Below are 22043 nucleotides of genomic sequence, written 5' to 3' on the forward strand. Positions count from 1 at the left end.
CATGAACATTAGCTATACTGTATTCTTTAGCAGTTTCTGAACCTTTAACAGTAGTATCATTTTCAGGGGTTTTAGGCAACCACCAGTCTTTTTTTTTTTGGGGGGGGGCTTTTTTTTAGTGAGGCAATGGGGGTTAAGTGACTTGCCCATGGTCATACAGCCTAGTACATGTCAAGTGTTTGGTCTGAGGCCGGATTTGAGCAACCACCAGTCTTAAGGAGTACATACTACTGTACAATCCTAATTTAATTCAATGAAATTGTGTCTTTTAAGTACCTGCTATGTGCAAAGCACTGGGGATAGACACAATAAAATGAGAGTCACTGCCCTCGTGAGCTTACATTCTAGAGATGATAATCACTAAATAATTTAGGGTTGTAAAGAGTTTAAGGTTGCTTTTATTCAGAATATTTTTACCATTCTTGAAACTGCCTTCAGAGCCAATCTACGAATCATAAAAGTTAATTCAGTAAGCACTTAAGACCCCACCATGTGAAGGGTACCATGCTGGGCATTTGCATTATCGAAGTCTTCCAGAATACTTGTTTTTCTTCAAGGCTTAGCTGGGGCACTTAGGTCGTCATGAAGTGTTCCTTGCCTGTCTCAGTTACTGCTGTCTTGCATTTGTGTTCATGTTATAGCCCTCAAGATAATGTATGCTTCTTGAGGGTTGGAAGCAGGTTTTGTCTTCCTATCCCCCCTGGCTTAGCAGATAGCTTGCACTTAGTAGGTGCTTACTTGTGCTTACTGAATTGAATTCATGATCATGAGACAGCATGATACAGTGCTGAACTTGGAGTCAAGAGAGACATGGGTTCAAATACCACCTCTGACACTTAGGAGTTCCATGGCCATAGGGTAATCAGTTAACCTTTGGGCCTCGGTACCCTCATTTGTAGAATGGGTAATATGTAGCGCTTACCTTATAGGATCAAATGACTATGTTATAAATATTAAAATGCTACACAAATGTCAGGTTTACTATTTTTCATAAAGTCAGTGCTTAAGCACAGTGCTTTGCATATATAGCAGGGCCTTAATAAAATTTGTTGAATTAAACTGAAAAAATGGAGAGACTGATTTTCTTGGATGGTTCATAAACTGACTAATGGCAGTTTGAAATAAAGAATTCCAAAAATGTTTTGAATAATGGCATCACTACTGAAGAGGATAGTCACTCAAGATGACCATTTTGAAGGACAGTCCTCACTGTGAAAGATGTTGAAAAAATTCTGTTATTACTATATAGTCATCACACATCTTCCACTTGGAATACTCTTCAGACTTTTCCCATTCTAAGTGTTTTTCTGTTATCTTGGGGTTGTGTGTACTTGATGACTAATTGGGCCACTTTAGCACCTGAAAGTAAGAAAAACAAATTATGCTATATTAAATTCATTAACTTTAATTTCTATTTTTAAAAAACTGCTAGGAAATTTAAAATATAAATTGAATATCGGATAAAAATAAATATTGGAAAGGAAAAGAGGGGAACCTTTAATAAGTCAAAATTTTTATCATAAAATCTTCTAATTGAGTCAATTTAAATAGTTAAAATATATCTGTTATATTACTTGGACAACTTTAAATGAGAATGATTTACAGGTCATTATGATTTTACCAACACTGAGATGAGGCCTCATGTGTTCCATTTTGGATCCATGAACTGCCCATGATAAAAAAAAGTGACATCTACCATTCATATGGCTCTTGTGAAATGCATTCTATTAATATAAATATTTGATGTTTGTGCTTTAATTTATGGCCCTGAAGTCTTGGAAAGGAGAACTAGTACTGTAGCATTTACCTGGATGTATTCATTGCTCCTCTTCTCCTCTGGGGTATGTTGTAAAATCTGTTATTTTTTGAAGCTGATCACTGGTTAACCTTTCTGAACACATAGGACATGTGTTTTCTGTAGTTAGCATGCTGAATGGAGGGAAATCAGGATAAATTAGATCTGGAGCATTTTTTAATCTTTTACATTGGTGTGAAAATAACTCATCAAGTTTATGTATCTCTTGGCATCCATTCAGTTTTTCATCATTTATTTACCAAGTAGGTTAAGAAATGGAAATATTATTATCATGTTTATTATATTTTATAAGCACAACTCTTTTAAAAATGTCAAAATTAATGGAAGACTGCTTCAATTTTGGGGGTCTTGGGGAAAGTGGGTTCTACCTATCAATTCACAACCCCAGGATTGCTGATTAATTCACTTAAAAGCAAATTACATCTAAGAGCAGAATGATTTTTACTTACCTTTTAAATTCGGAGTATAAAGCAGGGAAGTCACAATGTGGACATACAGTCCAGTCATCTTTTAACATATGCCGACCCTAGATCCAGTACAATTAAGAGAAAAATGAGCATTTTTTAAAATTATGGGCTTTTTTTTTTAAATATTCACTATATAGCATTACAGGAAGCAAAACTCTTTATTCACATTACTGCCATCTATAAGAAATACCCTTACAGTGTTTCATGGAGCTGAAGCTATGTAGTCAATTAGAAGAGGCAACAAATAGCCAAATAAGTAGACGGCACTGAAAGGACTAAAACAGGTTATGTTTGTATTTTTGTTTGTTTTTTTGCAGGTACAAAAAGACCAGAATTCTTAACTGAGCTTATACTCAATAAAATATTTTTATCTGCCTTAAGACAAAACTTATGGCACTCTAATGATTTAAAAATAATTTGGTATTGTAAGCATTTCTAATAGTAAGTCTTAATATAGTATATTATCATATTTATTAAAAATGGCAATGGCCAAGGTATTATAGGTTAAATGGGAATGCTACAGAAAATTTAGAAGATTTGTTAATATTTAAAAACATCCAAATAGTTCATAAATACAAAGAATATAATATTTTTAATGAAGCTTACAGTGGCAATGCAGTATGGGATATTATTTTTGCATCCAGGGCAGAGTAGTTCAGACTCGGGGAGCAGAAATTCACAAAATGGACATGGTGTTGAAATCTCTTCTATTTCTGATGTGTCAGGTCTCCTGTGAGGAGGAATCATATATACATCATTTGCAAGTACATGTCATGCCCCTATTTATTCTGAAATTAGAATAGCAAAATCAAGGCATCAGTATACATATCACCTCAGCTTTGAGATCAGAGATACTGTAGTTGAGAAATATGCACCATTTCTGTTTATTTTTTTTCACACATGACATAGTTTTTTTCATTTGTTTTGTTTTGGACACTGGATAGTAGTGAGCCACTTCTATCAGTAAGACTATACCACATGTGCCTCTAGGGCTACTCATTTATAAATCATGAGAGGGTCTAAAAATTGCCCATTTGGTGCTCACTGGTGTACAGAGTTATTATTCTGAGAATGGCTCACTGATCAAAGAGAATAAAGTTTCTGTCATTCATTTCTTTCCACCTACTCATGATTCTGCTATATTTTAAAAGACTGATTTTTGGTACACAAATCAATTAACATAAACCACTCACCTCACCATTGCCTCAATTTTCTTTTTATATTTGATATCTATTTTATTGCGATACTCGGGTCTCATCAACATAGCCGCAAAACTGAAAGCAGAGTTTTTCAGCCCTGCTCTGTGACACTCTATCACTGTAGAAGTCAAGATAGGTACAATGTCTGTAATACAAATAGCACAGAAAAATAGTAATATGTCATTAACAATACAAAACAGGCCGGAACAAACAGACTTAACAAATATAGGGAAAGATTAACCAATTCTGTCTAAGCAAATGATTAGACATTTATAAAAGTAATAAATGTTCTCACAATGGATAATGGTCAAAAGGAATGAATGATTCTTAAAGGATACATAGTTACATGAATCATACACAAACCAATCAGTAGCTAGAAGGGGGAGCTTACTGATACTCTATTAGCCTGAAACCCCTCATTTTATAGAGAGAAAGAGAAGTAAAGTTTGCATAGGTAGTTCTCTCTAAGGTAGAACTGTCAAGTCAGGGGTGGGGAACCTGTGGCCTTGAGGCCACATGTGGCCGTCTAGGTCCTTAAGTGCAGCCCTTTGAATCCAAACTTTGATTTGTTCTATGAAGTTTGGGATTCAGTCAAAGGGCGGCACTTGAGACCGCAGGGTTCAACCCAGGCTAAGTTCACACAAGTGTTCCAAAACTTCTAATAATCATAGAAATACAAAGTTAAAATAACTCCAAGGTTAAACTTAGAGGGATGTAATTCAGTGTTGGCAGGGCTTTAGGAAAACACTGTGAAGTTACTGTGGAGCTGTAAATTAGTATAGTATGGTGAGCAATATGGTAATATACAATCAGCATTACAAAACTGATCATATACCCTTTGATCCATCAATTCTACTACTATAACTAAGAATGTTATTATTAAAAGGGGAAAAAAACCTATTGATGCCCAAATATTCATAACTGCTTTATTTGTAACAGTAAATTATTTCTTGTAAATCAAAGGTGTCAGTGAAGTGCCTGCAAAACTCCTAAGTGTAGCTGAACCAGATTAAAATATAATTGGGAAATATTTAACAAAATAAAAATATAATAGAACATATATAATGTTAATATATGGTTTTCAAAGTCAATATGTGCATGTCTGGAACCTTATTTTTGGTTTAGTGGCCCTGTTTCTATTTGAATTTGATGCTCTTGTAAATTTTTAGTTTCTTGTGAATTCTAGGTATATATGTATTTTTAAAATCAGAAATATTTACTACAAAGATTCCCCCCCCCCTTTGTTTTGGGTACTTTTTAAAAATTGTGCATAATTCCTTTTAATATAATCAGATTCATTTATTTTAGTTCTATCAATTCCTTTTTTCCCATAGAATTTTTCTTCTTCCAACCTATATATACATAGAATTTGGCAAATAGCTGAATATACTGGTATATTCATATAATGGTATGATATTATACCCTAAAAATGACAAATACTGGGAATACAAAGAAAGTCATTAGTGATGCAGAATGAAGAATTAGAAAAGTATACTCACTGGCTACAGTTATATTAAAAAAGAATGACAGAAGCCAAATTAAGTACACAAATAGGGAAGAGATCACAAGTGGCTCCAGATCAAATGTATTTTGTTGAAGCTTATTTTTCAAAACCAAAATGTAAACCGTTTTGGAGTTATGATTTAATTTGGAATTTCATTTCTCATTCTATTTGGCTGTCAGCATTTCCTGAGATTATCATCAAATAAAAAAAGTTATTTTAATAAATAAAACCTATCAGCATGACTTAGCCCCCAAAATGAATTCATCTATCAGAACTAATCCAATTTTACAGACTACAAGTCACAGTGAAGTTAAAGGCTTTTTATAAGAGAATGGTGGAGGTTGTCAACCATCCTATTCTTTAATTGTAACATGTTGCCTCTAAAATCAGGAGATGTAAGTGTACATGATTACCAGAGATGAGGAAATGGCACTGAAATGCTAATGACATGCCATCTTTTTCTATTGCCTCTTTTATCCCTGTTCCTGAATTCCTCTGAACATCAAGACCACGCCCTCTCTACTGCCGGGCTCATCCTGGAACTTCCCATAGAGCTGGGCCTCCTTGTCCTGGAGTGGCCTACCACCACCAGAGCCCACTAACTATGGAATGGGCCTCTGCAAGGCCTACTACCCTTCTCCTATTTGTGAGCTCCTTGTGGAGTCTCCATTTTGTAGAAGGGCTTTCGTTCTCCTCCAGGCCCAGTTCTTGAATTTTTCTGAACTTCAAAACCAAGCCCCCATTGAGTACCTTCACCTCCTCCATTCCTCAAGCCCCCTTTCAGCTACCTTTTGTGTTGCTGTCTTCCCCATTAGAAACATTAAGTAAGCTCCTTGAAGGCAGGGACCATCAATCCTTTTACTTACATTTGTATACAGTGCCAGGTTCAGATCCCATTCTCCCTCCCTTCCTCCCTCCCTCCCTCCCTTCCTTCCTTTCTTCCTTTTTTCCTTCTTTCCTTCCTTCCTTCCTTTCTTCCTTTTTTCCTTCCTTCCTTCCTTCCTTCCTTCCTTCCTTCCTTCCTTCCTTCCTTCCTTCCTTCCTTCCTTCCTTCCTTCCTTCCTTCCTTTCTTCCTTCCTTCCTTCCTGTTACATGTATATCTAAAAAAAAGAGATCAAAATTGTTTTTAGAAGGATCCAATGTCTGTATTTCTCTTTCACTTGAATATATGTAATTTTGATCTATTATGCTATTAAAAAAAAAAAAACCAAACAAGTTCAAGTGATTTGTTAACTTGTCTCAACTGAAGATCACAGTAAGGTCCTAGTGCCTCCTAAGTACAACAGCAAAGAAAACCTACCCTTGAAAACAGATCTTGTGATGGAGCTGTCAAGTATATTTTGATTAGATTTATCACAGACTATTTTTATAAGAGGAAAAGAAACTCTTCCAAGATAGTACTCACGTGATGGGAATTTGCTAATGTTGTTGGCCACACGAATAAGCATTCGTGCTCCCTTCATATGATCTCCACTTTTAACATGAATCTGAAAGAAGTTACATGATTTACTCTACAGTAAACATCCAAACATACATATATCCATACTCCTCCAGATGAATGCACATGTGCAAGCACATGAATTTTTTAAAGCTCTTTTTATTTTGTTTCTACAAAAATAAGTACTAGAACTTTACAACTTCCATTATCCATGAGATAATAAGCCACAATTCCAAACCAAAAAAGTTATTTAATGACAGTAGCAATAATACCTTACATTGGTATAACAGTTTTCAGAGTGAATTAATTTATACTATTCTCAACTGAACCTCACTGTAACCCTGAGTATTAGGCAGGACGGGTATTACAGGTGAAAACTTAATGCAAGGAGGTAGATTTGATGTTATTGTTATCACTATGACTTGGTAAGTTTTGATTTAACTGGAATATGGCAATAGAAGGGTATACCTACTTCAGAGGAACAGATTTGCTAAAAGGGACATATCCAAAAGGTGCAACTTCTGTTAGGAAATCCATGCTGGAATTTCACAGATGGATGAAAATTAATGGTGTAAGAAACAGGAGTGACATTGTAGCTGGAGTATAATGCAAACCACCCACGTAGAAGGAGGAAATATGCAATGAGTTCTAGAAGCAGCAGGAGGATTTAGTTATGGTAATGGATTTTAACGATTTAGCCATCTACTGGAACTTTCTGCTAATATAGGAGCAGCAGATAAACTGTTTACTTGCTAGATGAACTATATCCCAGGGTTCTTTAAGAACTTCCAGATATCATTTAGCCACTGTTGGTGATCTCTGAGAAATCATGTAGAATGGGAAAAAACAGAAATAGAGATGGGAAATAGTTCAGTTTTTAAAAAGGTACATGAGGTAGAATCTTCAAACCATAGGGCAAAATATGAGAATACATTATTAAAAATATGGTTTGTGAATACTTAGAAAAGAAAGCTGTGACCACTACAAATTAGCATAAGTTCATCATGAACATATTACTCCAGGAGGAGAATCAAGATGGCAGAGTGAGAGGAAGCAGTAATCATGCAATCATGATCTCAGAAAAAGCAAAAGCAAAAACTATTCTAATGAAAAGAGATAAACAAGGAAACTACATTTTGCCAAAAGGTACCATCAACAGTGGATTAATATCAATATTAAACCACCACCAAATGTCAGAGCATTTAAATTTTGAAAGGAAAAGATAACTGAGTTACAAGAAATAGATAGCAAAACTATAATAGTGGGGTGGACCTCAATTTAACCCTCTCAGACCTAGATAAATCTAACCAAAAAATAAACAAAGAAGTTAAAGCCTCGAATAAAATTTTAGAAAAGATAGACATGATAGATTTCTGGAGAATACTGAGTGGTAACAGAAATAAGTATACCTATTTCTCAGCTGTGCATGGTACCTTCATAACAACTAATTATGTATTAGGGCATAAAAATCTCACAAAAATGCAGAAAAGCAGAAATATTAAATGAATCTCTTTTTTTTACCAACAATAATGTAATAAAAATTACATTCAATAAAGGGTCTTTGAAGCAAAGATTAAAAATTAATTGGAAACTAAATAATCCTACAGAATGTATGGGGGCCAAAGAGGAACTCATAGAAATAATAATTTCATTAAAGATAATGACAACAATTAGACCACATTAAAAAAAATTGGGATGTAGCACTGAGGACAAAATTTACATCTCTAAACTCATAAATAAGAGAGAAAGAACAGATCATTGGATTGGAACCTAAAACTAAAAAAGCTAGAAAATAAAGAAATTAAGAACCCTCAATTAAACAGCAAAGCAAAAAGCCTGAAAATCAGAGATTAATAAAATTGAAAGTAAAAAAACTTGTTGAATCAATAAATGAAACTTGGAGCTGTCTAAAAAAAATAGATAAATAAATTAGTAAATTAAATTTTTTTCAATTACATGTAAAAACAATTTTTAAGATTCATTTTAATAAATTTTGAGTTTCAAGCTCTCTTCCTCCTTCCTTTTTTTCCCTCTCCTTGAGAAGGCAAGCAATTAATTAGTGAATTTGATTTTAAAAAAAGAAAGCCAAATTACCAATAGCTAGGGACAAGGGAAGAATTCATGATCAAACAAGATAGAGATGTTCATAGGAGGTAAAATGGGCAACTTTGATTACATAAGATTAAAAAGGTTTTACATAAATGGATAATTTTGATTGCATAAAATTTAAAAGGTTTTTCATAGAACCAATGAGACAAAAATTAGAAGAAAAGTAGGGAACTGGGGGAAAAAATCATTGCAGCAAGTTTTTCTGATAAAGGTTTCAGTTCTAAGATCTATCTATCTATCTGTTCCACCTATCTAACATGGAACTGGATCAAATGTAAAGAATTAAGAGCTATTCCCTAATTGATAAATCGTCAAAGTATATAAACAGATCCAAGCTATTAATAGCTGCATGAAAAAATGCTCTAAATCACTAATAGAGAAATGCAAAATAAAACAACTCTGAAGTGCCACCTGACACCCACGGTATTGGCTAAGCCAACAAAAAAAGTAAAATGACAAATGCTAAAGGGGCTATGGGAAAACAAATAGAATAATGCACTGTTGGTAGAGCTGTGAACTAATCCAGCCATTCTGGAGAACAATTTGGAACTATGCCCAATGAGCTATTAAACTGGGCATATACTTTGATCCAGCAAAACTGACATTAGGTCTATACACTAAAGAGATCAAAGAAAGAAGAATCAATGAATGAATGAACATTTATTATGTTCTATGTGCTAGGCATGGGGGATTCAAAAAGAGGCAAAAGACAGTCCCTGCCCTCAAGGAATTGCCAATCTAATGACGGAAACAACATGCAAACAAAGATATACAAAGCAAGCTAAATACAGGATAAATAGGAAGTAAGTACCACGGGAAAGGCGCTGGAATTAAGAAGAGTTGGGGAAGGCCCTTAAAGACAAGGAGGTCAGTAGCTGGAAAGTAGGAGGGAAAGCATTCCAGGAATGGAGGACAGCCACAGAAAATGCCTAGAGCTAAGAGTCAGAATGTCTTGTTTGTGGAACAGTAAGGAGGCCAGCATCGCTGGATTGAAGAGTAGGTACTGGGGTGTGAGAAGTAAGAAGGTTAGATAGGTATGAAGAGGCTAGGATATGAAGGGCTTTAAATGTCAAATAGAGTATTTTGTATTTGATCCTGGAGGCAAGAGGAAGCCACTGGAGTTTATTGACTAGTCGGAGTGAAATGATAAAATTTAGTGGCTGAATGGAAGATGGACTGGCGTAGAGAGAGGCTTGAGGCAGGCAGACCCACTAGCAGGCTACTGTAATAGCCGAGGAGGGCCTGCACCAGAGTGGTGGCAGTGTCAGAGGACAGAAAAGAGGTGCATTCGAGACATAGTGCAAATGTGAAATTGACAAACCTTGCCAACAGCTTGGATATGGGGGGGGGGCAGGTAAGAGATGGTAAGTAATCCAGAATGACTCCTAGGTAGCCATAGGAAAAACTTTCTAACAAGTAGAGCTATTTTGAAAGTAGAATGGGCTGCTCTGCGAAAGAACAGTTTTACTGGAAAACTTGAAGGGGAACTTGAATGACCATCTATCTGCAAAGTACGTTATAGAAGTGGTTTTTGCTAAGGTATGAATTGGACTAGATTCACTCTACGTTAATTCAACAAATGAATGATCTCTGAGGTCCCTTCAAACTGAGATTTTTATTATCTTATTATTCTATGCCGTGGATGAGGAAGCTAAATGCCTTAGATGTTAATTGACTTGTCCAAGATCACATAGCTAGTTAGTGAGTCTAGAGCCTAGCCATTGTGACTCTGATTGCAGTGTACTTTCCATTAAATTCTCCTTAATCATTGGTGGGAAGTGAAAGTGATTGTGGGAAAATATAGTCTTAAATATGCATCCTATTCAATTCATTTATATATTACCTTCACTAATATATAGCTGTGCAGAATCATAAGATTGGTAGCCATCTCAGAAGGAATTTTGATTTTCTGGGTTTTTAATTCTGCATACATACTGAAGAGAACATCATGTGCATTTCGATAGTTTCCTTGAAAAAAAAACATAGAGAATATAAGACAACAATTACAAATGAATGAATTATTTATATGCTCTCATTATGCTAAATGTTATAGGTGACAATCAAATGGACATGTTATAGTCTTTACCTCTTAGGAGGAAAAAACCAAGTACCCCCAAAATTGAATAACAATACCAAACAAGCCTGTATCAGATTGCATGCCATCTTGGGAGGGAGGGGAAGAAAAATTGAAAACTCAAAAGCTTATGGAAGTGATTGTTGAAAAATCAAAATAAATTAATAATAACAACACCAAACAATATAAAACAATTAGCTGTAAGAGAGGGGAGAGGAGGGAGGGAAGGGAGGGGAAAAGCATTTTTATGGCATTTACAATATACTACAGACTGTGCTAAGTGCTTTAGAAATGTTGTCTCATTTGGTCCTTAACAACAACCCTGGGAGGCAGATGCTGCTATTTTCCCCATTTTGCAGTTGAGGAAACTGAGGCAAACAGAGGTTTAATTGACTTGCTCAGGATCACAAAGGTAGTAAGTGTCTGAGGAAGAACTGGAACTCTATAATACAATTGTTAAGAGTAGAACAGATAGTAAGCACTGTGAATTTGTTCAAGGGAACAACCCAAATCCTAGTAACCTCAGATTTTATACAAATCTAAGTAGGCTACAAATCTTAAGTAAATGATTCAAATTCAAACTGAAATGAGTTTTGCATTATTTGCATTATTGCCCCTCATCCTTACCATGTAGAGAGATGACTATGTAGAAAGGAATTATTAAATAAAACATGAAACTAGATTGCCTTTTGACTGGAAAGAGGCTTACTTTGAATATCCTTCTTACAATCTAATATGCAATTCTTATTAAGGAGTAAAAATTAAAATGATGTCATATCAGCAAAAACAGTTTGAATCCTGAGGTACTCACCCGCAGATTGTTCTTCTCTGGCAATTATAATAGCAGTCCTAGCGGCTTCTCTGTATTGTTTTAGAGCCATGTACAAGCGGAACAGATATTTGGCATCCTTAATTAGAACCACATAATAGAAGCTATAATTAGAGAAAATATCACTTCCTTTACAGATAATTAGCTAAAAGCAAAATAGCTGGAGATCAAATGAAAACGTTGCAATTCAGCTGGAATTACATTTATTGACAAATAGCTGAGAGTTTATATTGATTATAGTTAATGTGTCAATTCTTTTAGAAACAATATCCTAGCTAATATATATCTATGTTTTCAGAAGTATATTGTTTTATATTACCTGTCATCTTTGCAAGTAATTTAAAATTAATTAATCCTGTGAAAATTATATTTCACATATAAATTTTATTTACTGCTACTGCTATATTTAATTATTTTATTTTATTTTTTGCAACATGGCTAATATGGAAAAATGTTTTGCATGACCTTACATGTATAACTGATATCCAATTGTTTGCTTTCTCAAGGAAGGGGGAAGGGTAGGAGGGAAGAGAATATGAAATTCAAAATTAAAAAAAATTGTTAAAAATTTTTTACATGTAATTGGGAAATATTTAACAAAATAAATAAAAATAATTAAAAAACTATATAATACATTTAACATGTCACTTTCAAAACTGTTATGCTTCTTCCTGAGCTTCTTTCTGTTCTCTTCTGCTTAAAAAATATATCAATGGTCTTTTCTTTTTAGGTATCACTATTGCTGGCCTCCCACTCTCCTCTGATTCTCCAACCCAATTAAAATAAGAAAAAACACCTTTTTTTAAAAAAACAAATAAGCATAAATTCAAACATTGCCCCTGTCTGAAAATCTATGTGTCTTTCTGTACTTTGAGTCCTTCTGGGTACATGCTTCATTATAAGTCCTCCAGAGACATGATTGGGCATGCTATGATCAGAATTCTCAAGTCTTTCACAGATCTGTATAAATTGTTCTCTTGATTCTGCTCCTTTCATTCTGCATTAGTTCACACAAGATTTCCTAGGATTTTCTGAAAATGTTTCCTTCTTCATTTCTCAAATAATATTCCATTACATTTATATACCACAATTTGCTCACCCATTTCCCAAGTGAGAGGCACCCCTTACTTTTCAGTTTTGCTTTTCATTTCTTTTTTTCTATTAATTTCCCCTTCAGTATCTATCTTCCCCAGGTGGAGTTTGTTTGGCTAGAAACTATTCCCTCCCCACTTGGTTGGTAACTATCGTTCTCCCTCCTAATAACTTTCCATCCCCACTGGTTTCCCAACTGAGGTAGATATATTTCTACACAAAACTGTTTGGGTTTATAAATATATGTTTAATCCTCCTTTTGTCCATGTCAGATAAGAGTGAAGTTATTCTCAACTTGTGTCATTTGGGTTTTGGCACTGACCTCCACCTACGGAATATGTCTATGCTAAGAACTTTGGTAGATTTTAGCTGCCCTACTTCCCACCCCCATCTCTGAAGTTCAGAATGCAGAATCTTCAAGGCCTTCTATGGCCTCTCAGGACAGAGCACTATGGTTCTCAGGATCCTGGGCCTAGGGCATGGGTGGAGAACCTGCGGCCTTGAGGCCACATATGGCATCCCAGTCTGAGTGATATCATGCCTAGACTGATCACTGCCATTCCTGGTTGCTTACAAAGTCCATACTGTGGAATTCTGGACTCCTTAGGACTTTCTTTTCTTTTTTTCCTTTGTTCAAATCTTTAAAAAAACCATATATATATGCATATATATACACACAGATATAGATATAGATATAATTCTCTCCCAGTTACGCATTAAAACAATTTTTAAATTTTTTTTTTAAGTTTTGAGTTCCAAATTCTATCCCTCCCTCCCTTTCTCTCCTCCCCACTCCCTGAAATGGTAAGTAATCAGATGTGCAGTCATGTAAAATACTTCCATATCAGTCATTTTGTACAAGAAGACTTAAATAAAAAAAAAGAATGAAAGTGAAAAATAGCATGCTTCAGTCTGCAATTCAGACAATATCAGCTCTTGCTCTGGAGGCAGATAGTATGCTTCATCATTTGTCGTTTAGGATTGTCTTGGAACATTGTATTGCTGAGAGTAGGTAAGTCATTTACAATTCTTCATCGCACAATATTGCCTTTACTGTGTGCAATGCTCTTCTGGTTCTATTCACTTTACTTCACATCAGTTCATGTAAGTCTTTCCAGGTTTTTCTGAAACCATCCTGCTTGATATTTCTTCTTCTTCTTTTTCGTATTTTTTTTTTTTTACTTTTTGGTGAGGCAATCGGGGTGAAGTGACTTACTTGCCCAGGGTCACACAGCTGGTAAGAGTCATGTGTCTGAGGCTGGATTTGAACTCAGGTCCTCCCGACTCCAAGGCTGGAGCTCTATCTACTGTCCCACCTCGCTGCCCCTTGATATTTCTTATAGCACAATAATATTCCATAACAATCATATGCCACAGCCTGTTTAAACATTCTCCAATTGACGAATATCCCTTCAATTTCCAATTCTTAACCACCATAAAAAGAGCTGCTATAAATATTTTTATACAAATAAATCCTCCCCCCCCTTTTTTTTTTGATGTTTTTGGGATATAGACCTAGCAGTGATATTGCTGGATCAAAACATATGCACAGTTTTATAGCTCTTTGGGCATAGTTCCAAATTGCTCTCCAGCATGGTTGGATCAGTTCACAACTCCACCAACAGTGCATTAGTGTCCCAGTTTTCCCACATCCCGTCTATTCCTGGGGCTTTCTTGTAAGGAGGTGTCCACTCCTGTTGCTTCCAGATGTAGAGTAATCAGCTACAGATAATTCTTTTTTTTCTTTTTTTTTTTTTTGAGTACCCACAGTCAAGCTAAAGTTTATTGACAGTCTAAGAGTTGTGATTCTTAGCACCTCTACCACCTTTTCCTTTTTTTTTCCTTCCTCCCTTCCAAGTCCACACTAGAAGGGGCCAACCTTTGACATACATATATGTGAAACTATACAATACAAAGTTCCATATATCATTCTTTCTCTGGAGGTGGATAGCATCTTCCTTCATAGGTCCTTTGTAGTTGACTTGAATATTCATATAGCTCAGAATAGTTTACTCATTCACATTTTCTCTTTGAATAATATTGCTATTCATGTATGCAATGTTCTCTTGGTTCTGCTTGTTTCACTCTTTATTATTTCATGCAAGTCTTTCTATGTTTTCCTACAGCACAGGTATTTCTGACCCATTTCCAGTCATAATGAGAGGATTATAGCTCATTCACCTGGCTTCCCTATTCCTCATGGGCTTCTTCTTTTTCTTATTTTTTAACGTAGTTTGAGTTTTTATGTAGTTTGAGAAAACTGTAGTTTTCTCATTGGATTTCTTGATTGTTATTTGGTCTAGTGTTATTTTTAGGTTTTTGCCAAAGCAGTTATGTGAGGGCTGGGCTAACTGCCATCTTAATATGAATTTTCAATTTTTTTCTGTTTTTATTTTGTTCTTCATTTTTTTATTCTGAACTTACAAAATATCAAATAAAATAAGCATTCCCATATTCACTGTAAAACAGAAGGAATGGCTTTTGCATGAAATCAAGAATATCTACTAATTTAGGCTTGATTTTATAAGTATATATAAATCCCATATACAACTGTCAAAGTTGTCCTGCTTGTCTGTGAGTCCTTTTGGCCTTCCTTCTGTTCTCTTCTCATTTGGGAGAGAAGGGGAACCCTAAACCTTGTCCCTCTCTCTTATGTAATTACTTCTTCAAGTCTTCCTTCTTTAGCCAGTTTCTTGTACTGGGGCAGATGCTGGTCCACCAAGGCACTGTAGTTCATTTCCAATGGCTTCATGACACACTCATGCATCAGCTCTGTAATGTTGTCTATCTTAGCTGATGCCTGAATCCTGAGCCTCTGCTGTAATCTCTTTCCACCCAGTCACACAAGGAATTATGCCAGGGAGTGTCCTCATGGTTGTAATCTGCTAGTGTTTTCAGTAGGAACTACAAAGGTTTGTACTCTTGGGGTCATCCTTAACTCCTCTCCCTCAATCCTCCTATCCAATCATTTGTCCAGTGGTGTTATTCTGACATCCACAACATGTTTCACATCCATCCTTTTCTCTTGATTCACAGTTTCTAGCTTAGTTTAGGCACTCATCACTTCTTACCTGGATGACTGAAACAGCCATCTAACAAGTCTCCTTTTTTTTTTTAAAATTTTTAGGCAATTGCTGTTAAGTGACTTACCCAGGGTCACACAACTAGTAAGTGTCAAATGTTTGGTCTGAGGCTGGATTTGAACTCAGGTCCTCTTGACTTCAGGGCTGGTGCTCTATCCACTGCGCCAGTTAGCTGCCCCATACAAGTCTCCTTGTCTGCTAGGTTATTACCAAAACACGGATCCAACCACATAACCCTTTACACAAAAATCTTCAAAGGCTCCTTTTCTACTTCTATGATAAAGTGCAAACTCTTCGGCATAACATTCAAATCACTTCAAATTTATCATCCAGTTACCTTTCTGCTCTTATTTCCATATTATTCCCCTCCACTCACTCTCTGTTCTAGTCAAAATGGCCTGCTGGTCGTTTCCTGAATACTGCATTCCATCTCCTGTCTCTGAGCCTTGCACCTTGTCCCCATGTCTGGAATGCTCATCCTCCTCATTTCTGCCTTCCTAAATCTACAATGCAGGGGCTATCTTTGTACATGAAGCCTTCCCTTATATCCTCTAAGTAATGGGATTTCCTTTATGGAAATAACTTTGTATTTTTTAAAATATACTTGGGAATAGGTTGTGTTCCCTCAATAGAACGTAAACTTCTTGAGATCAGGTGATTGTTGCTGTTGTACACAGCGCCTTGTACAATATCTGGTACATAGCGGATACTTAATAAATAAATTTATTGAATTGAATAACTCAATACTTTTCTTTAATAGCGTGTTTATACCTTATGACCTTCCTGGACTATTTCTCTATGGATTCCCAGTGAAGGAATAGAATATATCCTTGCCAGAAAGCATTCTGTGTTTTTGCCTTGTAACTTTCAAATTTAAAATAACACATACTTATGCTTTTGGCATAATTAGCACAATGCTTTCTGATATTTTGCAGTAGACTTACCCTTTGAGCCAACTGTCTCAGTATTATCTAGAAGGAGATTTTTATATATATCATAAATCACAGTGTCCATTCTAAATGACAAATGAACAAAAATTCTTCCAAAAGCTACAAACACATCAGAGGGCAGAATGAACTAAAATCTTATAAGCAAGATCCCCCAAAAGTTAAGTGAAATAAATGATTGTAATACCTTAGGCATACCATCACTCTCACCCAGCAGATAGTCTATTAACTGATTAGTTAAAACTTCATCCTTAGCATGCCCAACCTATGAAATAAGATCAAAGAAAAATATAAATCTCTTGTAGTATATTATCATATAAAGCATGCAGAAAAGTATATTAAAATATCTTTATTATTACATATTTCTTATTTACAAGTAGCAGACATAAATTATTTGAAAAAAATCTTACTTAAAATAATTGACTCTATCTAGACCATACACTCCTAGAAGTCATTGAACATTAGGGTTGGAAAGGAAATTAGACATAATCTAGTCCAGTTTTCTAATTTTTGGTTAAGGAAAATGGTGCTCAGAAAAGTCTAAATGACTTGCTCATGACCACACAAGGAATTAGCAAACTTCATGTGAGAGCTTGGACTAACAAACAGCTCTTGTGACTTCCAGACCAATGCTCTTCCCCACTTCCTGACACCCCACAGTGTTCTCTCCTTGAGGACAGCATCTAGGACCTCTCCTTCCATGTATAACATCCAGCCTATATTATATGAGCAGCAGTTGCTCAAACATTCTGTTTGAATACATTGTGATGTATAACAAACACTAAAATGCAGGTTTGAAACTTTTGTGTTTTCCTAGAAATGGATAAAAAAGTAAATGGCCAATTATAAATATAATACCAAATATTAAAATGCATAATAGATTCTATTTTGAAAGTGTCTTACTAGGCCACTAGAGCTAGGCAGATTTGGAGAATTCTGACAAATTTTAGATCTCCCGTGAAAAAATTTGATGCTCTTCTTTAACTTGAATAAGACTTTAAGTGGGGTAGTGGATGCAAAGCTGATCTCAGAGTCCATAAGACCTTGATTAAAAAAGTCCCACCTTTCATATAAACTAGTTGTGTGACAAGGCAAGTAACTTCAACTTTCAATGCCCCAGGCAACTCTCTTACGAATGGAAGAGGAGGTGCTGATATACAGTAGGAGAAAAGTTTCCTCACAAAGAATTTCCTACATCAATGAAATCCTAGGTCTAGTATAGCCCACATCCCCTGAAAAACAGTTTGAAAAAAGTTTCTTACTGTTTCAATCGCCATTTCTACTGCCATATTATCTTCTGAGCTTGGACATTTCAAAAAATGTTTAAGTGCCTGAAAGAAAAAGAGATTGGCAAGGGTGACCTTAGAAGTCAGTAACTAAATGCTAATATGTAATAATAGCAATAGCAAAAATATAATTAGTTTTGTTATTGTTTAAAGTTAAAGGAATCATCAATTATTTTTAGAAAATGTGTGGAAAATTTCAGCTACAAATTAATAAACTAAATTTCTAAATATAAAAACAAGATTAATTTTTTGCTTCTATATTAGTCAAGTTAAAATCATTAGTATATTATTTAAAACAATGAGTCTTTTTAATTTAATTTTTTCAATTAATAAGCAATTATTTTCTTTTTCCCATCCCTTTGGAAAAGAAAAAAGAAAACTAAAATATATCTATTTACATACATATACACATATATATGTTTCATTCTGTATCTTAAGTCCTTAATCTCCTCATCAGGAGGTAAGTAGAATCATCAGTCCCTTGGAATCATATTTGGCCACTGCATTAATCAGAACCTTAAGTCTTTCATTGTTGTCTGTCTGTATAAATTGTCTTACTGATTTTGCTTATTCTGTCAATCATAAGACTTTCCCAATTTCTCTGGTACCATTCCTTTTGTCATTTCTTATGGCACAACATTATTCCATTAAATTCATACACTATAATTTGTCAGCTATTTCCCAATGAAAGGGAACCATTGGTTCTTTGCCACTACAAGAGTTGTACTACTATATTTTAGTATAAATGGGTCCTTTTCGACTGTCTTTGATCTCGTAGGAGTATAGGCTAAGTAATAGCATTGCTATGTCAAAAGGTCTCGTAGGAGTATAGGCTAAGTAATAGCATTGCTATGTCAAAAGGTATACACAGTTTAGTAACTTTGGGGGCATAGTTCCAAATTGAGAAGCAATAATTTGAAAAACATTACTGAGGATTTGCAGTTTCATGGCATTTTGTATTTTTCTTTCTTTTTAAAGCATTCTGAACACCAAAAAGAAAAAAGTAGGATTTCCATATATATGTATAGCAAAATACAAAAAGCAGATTGTATATAAAACCATGAATCTCTATTTCATGCAGCTTAAAAATATGCATGTATATGTAATAAATTCCACAAATTACTTTCAAAATGTCCTGTTTATCTGTACTTTCTTCAGTTCTATTTTGTGCATTTAAAAACAATATTTCAATGGCTCTTTCTCTCAGTGTACTGACACCGTCTTCCTCCAATTAAAAATGAGGGGGAGAACTCCTTGTGCCAAATAAGCATAGTTGAGCAAAATGAACCCACATTTGGCCATGTTAAAAATAATGTGTGTCTCCGCACCTTGTTCTCATTACCTGTCAGTAGGTGGATAACATGTTTCATCATGGCTTCTTTGAAGACATAATTAGTCATTGCTTTGAAAAGTTATTCAAAATTGTTTTTCTTTACAATATTGTTCTCATATAAATTATTCTCATGGTTCTGCTTACTTCCCTCTGTATCAATTCATGCCATTTAGATTTCTCTGAAATCACCTCTCATCATTTGTTACAGCCTAATAATATTCCATTATACTCATGTAACACAATTTGTTAATCCATTTCTCACTGATGGGACATCCTTCCTTCCCCAAGATTCTAGTTCTTTATTTTTTTCTCCTTTTAATTCTCCCTTCAGGACCCAATCTCCAAAGCTGAAGTTTGTCTGGCTTATATAAACTCCCTTCCCAATTACTTTCCTCCTTCTTCACCCTGTCCCTTTCCCATTTGAGATTCTGTGTTTGTTAAATCTTCCTGTGTCCATTTCAAATAAGTGAAGTTATTCTAATGTCCATTCTGTCTAGTCTTTCTTCCATGTTTGTGTACTCTTTTCATGCACACCAATTAAAGAAATAGCAAGTTTCAACTCTTCCTTCCTCCTTGATACACCAGCATATTTCTTTTACCTTTCTTTCTATTTCTTCTCTTAAAATCCTCAGACCATAACCAATCTACATTGAAAGGACATTTCTTTTTCTTACTTAATTCCATGAAGGCCCCTTGAAGTCATTAAGGTTCTGCCAGGAGAACAATTTATACAATAACAACATTGTAAAGACAAACTACTTTGAAAGATTTAGGAACTTTGATTAACACACAATAACTAACCACAATTCCAGGAGACTCATGAAACATGCTACCACCTCCAGAGAGAAATAATGAACTCAAAGTACAGACTGAGACATGGTTTTTGTTTGTTTTGACATTGCTACTGTGTGAATTTGTTTTGCTTATTTATAATGTTTTTTTTATAATGTTTATAATTTTTTTTTCTTTCTCAATTGGGGGGAGGAGGTAAGGGGGTCAGGAAAATAAAATAAAATTGAATTTAAAAAAAGAAGTTTTAAGGTTGTGAAAGGACAGTTGTTCTTCTCTTAATAGAATGTTAGTGCATCCTCCTCCTCCTCCTCATCATAGATAGATAGAAAGCCCCTTCCAGTTGCTCAAATAAGTTCCTTTTAAGGTTTCTCTTGATTCTTCAGTTTGTATTTCATAGTTACTACTCAACTCTGTTCTTGTTATCAGAAAAGCTTGAAAGTTCTCTATTTTATTGAAGGTCAACTGTTTTTCTCTGTAAGATTATACTCAACTTTGTGTGGTAAGTATTCTTGGCTGTAAGCCTATTTCTTTTGCCTTTTGGAATACTGTATTCGAAGATTTCCTTTTGTTTATAGTAGAAGCTCTGGGTGTTAGGACCTCACCCCATCTCCTCCTCTGCCCTATATCTTTGGTTTCTTAGTACTTGAACTACTTCTTTCTGGATACTCAATTTTTTTTTTTGATAACTAGAGTTCTGGAATTTGGTTATGATATTTCTGGGACTTTACCTTTTGGGGTTTCTCTGTATCTTCATTTTGCCCTCTAGTTCTAATAGATCTGGGCAGTTTTCACGTATAATTTCTTAAAGTATATTGTCCAGGATTTTTTTTTTAAATTTTAGTTTTCGTGAAGCCCAGTGATTCTTAAATTTACCTCTTCTTGGATTGTTTTCCAGGTCAGTTATTTCCGATATTAAGTATGTTATATTTTCTTTTATTTTTTCAATATTTGATTTTGTTCTAATATTTCTTGTCTCATGGAGTCACTGATTTCTGTTTGGTCTATGCTAGTTTTTAGGGAGTTTGTTACTTGAATAAGGTTTATCAATTTCTCTTTTAAGCTATTTTTTGCCTTTCTCTTTTCTCCAGATCTTTTATTTCCCTTTTTATCTTAGCTTCATTTCTTTCAGATATTCATACAGTCCTTGTGGAAAATCAAGTTGTTACTATCTCCTTTTGGGAGATCTCTGGATCTACAATAATTTTTTATATCAGTTGGTGTGTTTGTTTTACTAACCTCTACAGTTTTAGTTCTTGAATCGGAGTTTTGCGTGAAGGCCAGACCCTACCCCTACCCCGGCCCCTGCTGAGCTTTTACGTGGGAGCAATTAGCTCTGCTTGGTATCACCTTAGTTCCCCTGTATTTCTTCACTGACCTCCACCTCAGGGTGTTAAGTGCTAAAGTTCTGGCCCTGGGTTCTCTTCTATACTCTTTCTATACTCTTGTCTCTCAGTAATTTCCATGATGCTAGGTCAAAGAATTGGCACTTCATTTTGCAGGCAAAAAAGAATTACTGTGGTTTCAAAGAAAATTAGCAGTAGAAGGGAGCTCAGGGGCTACCCAGTCCTGAACATTCCTGAGCAAAAATCCCCACTATATATAACGTAACTGAAAAGTCATCATCTAGCCATTGCCTGAAGACCATCAGTGGGGTCATCACTATTTTTCAAGGAAGTTCATTCTACTTTTGGATAAGTCTAGTTGTTAGGAAGTTTTTTAATTATGTCAGGTCTAGATTTGTCTCTTTTCAAATGTCCACTTTTAGCTTTCAGTTCTGCCCTCTGAGGCTAAGCAGAACAAATCTAATCTTTCTTCCATGTGTCAGCCCTTTCAAATAAATACTTGAGAAAACTATTATGTCCTTCCTAGGTCTTCTTCTCCAGGATAAATATTCCCAGTTCCTTCAACTGATCTTTATATGGTATATATATGTCTTTATATACTACTCAATCTCTGGTTTATCAATATCCTTCTTAAAAATATGGTATCATTTTTTTCATATAAAAGATGGCTCTCTGGAAGGGGAACTTCCAGAGAGAAGCAATACAAGGAGAAATGTAGGCAATGTAAGAA

At 35.1% G+C, this 22043-nt stretch overlaps 1 protein-coding gene across 2 annotated transcripts in view; it reads right to left on the minus strand.

Annotated features, from left to right (window-relative positions):
- Nucleotides 1-953: 953 nt before the first annotated feature.
- WDR19 (WD repeat domain 19) overlaps nucleotides 954-22043 on the minus strand; it is a 75328-nt gene continuing 54238 nt past the window's right edge. For both annotated transcript variants that reach the window (XM_020991592.2, XM_020991584.2), the window contains exons 28-37: nucleotides 17822-17890; nucleotides 16747-16824; nucleotides 11420-11516; nucleotides 10378-10502; nucleotides 6393-6474; nucleotides 3477-3627; nucleotides 2890-3013; nucleotides 2266-2342; nucleotides 1808-1929; nucleotides 954-1359 (exon numbers count right to left, since the gene is read on the minus strand). In XM_020991592.2, coding sequence (XP_020847251.1) covers nucleotides 1818-1929; nucleotides 2266-2342; nucleotides 2890-3013; nucleotides 3477-3627; nucleotides 6393-6474; nucleotides 10378-10502; nucleotides 11420-11516; nucleotides 16747-16824; nucleotides 17822-17890 — 915 coding nt within the window. In that variant the 3' untranslated portion in view covers nucleotides 954-1359; nucleotides 1808-1817. The remainder of the gene's footprint in view (nucleotides 1360-1807; nucleotides 1930-2265; nucleotides 2343-2889; nucleotides 3014-3476; nucleotides 3628-6392; nucleotides 6475-10377; nucleotides 10503-11419; nucleotides 11517-16746; nucleotides 16825-17821; nucleotides 17891-22043) is intronic.

The sequence above is a fragment of the Phascolarctos cinereus genome, unplaced genomic scaffold, assembly GCF_003287225.1.
Source record: "Phascolarctos cinereus isolate Bilbo 61053 unplaced genomic scaffold, phaCin_HiC Scaffold_9;HRSCAF=440, whole genome shotgun sequence".
NCBI classification, from domain to species: domain Eukaryota; kingdom Metazoa; phylum Chordata; class Mammalia; order Diprotodontia; family Phascolarctidae; genus Phascolarctos; species Phascolarctos cinereus.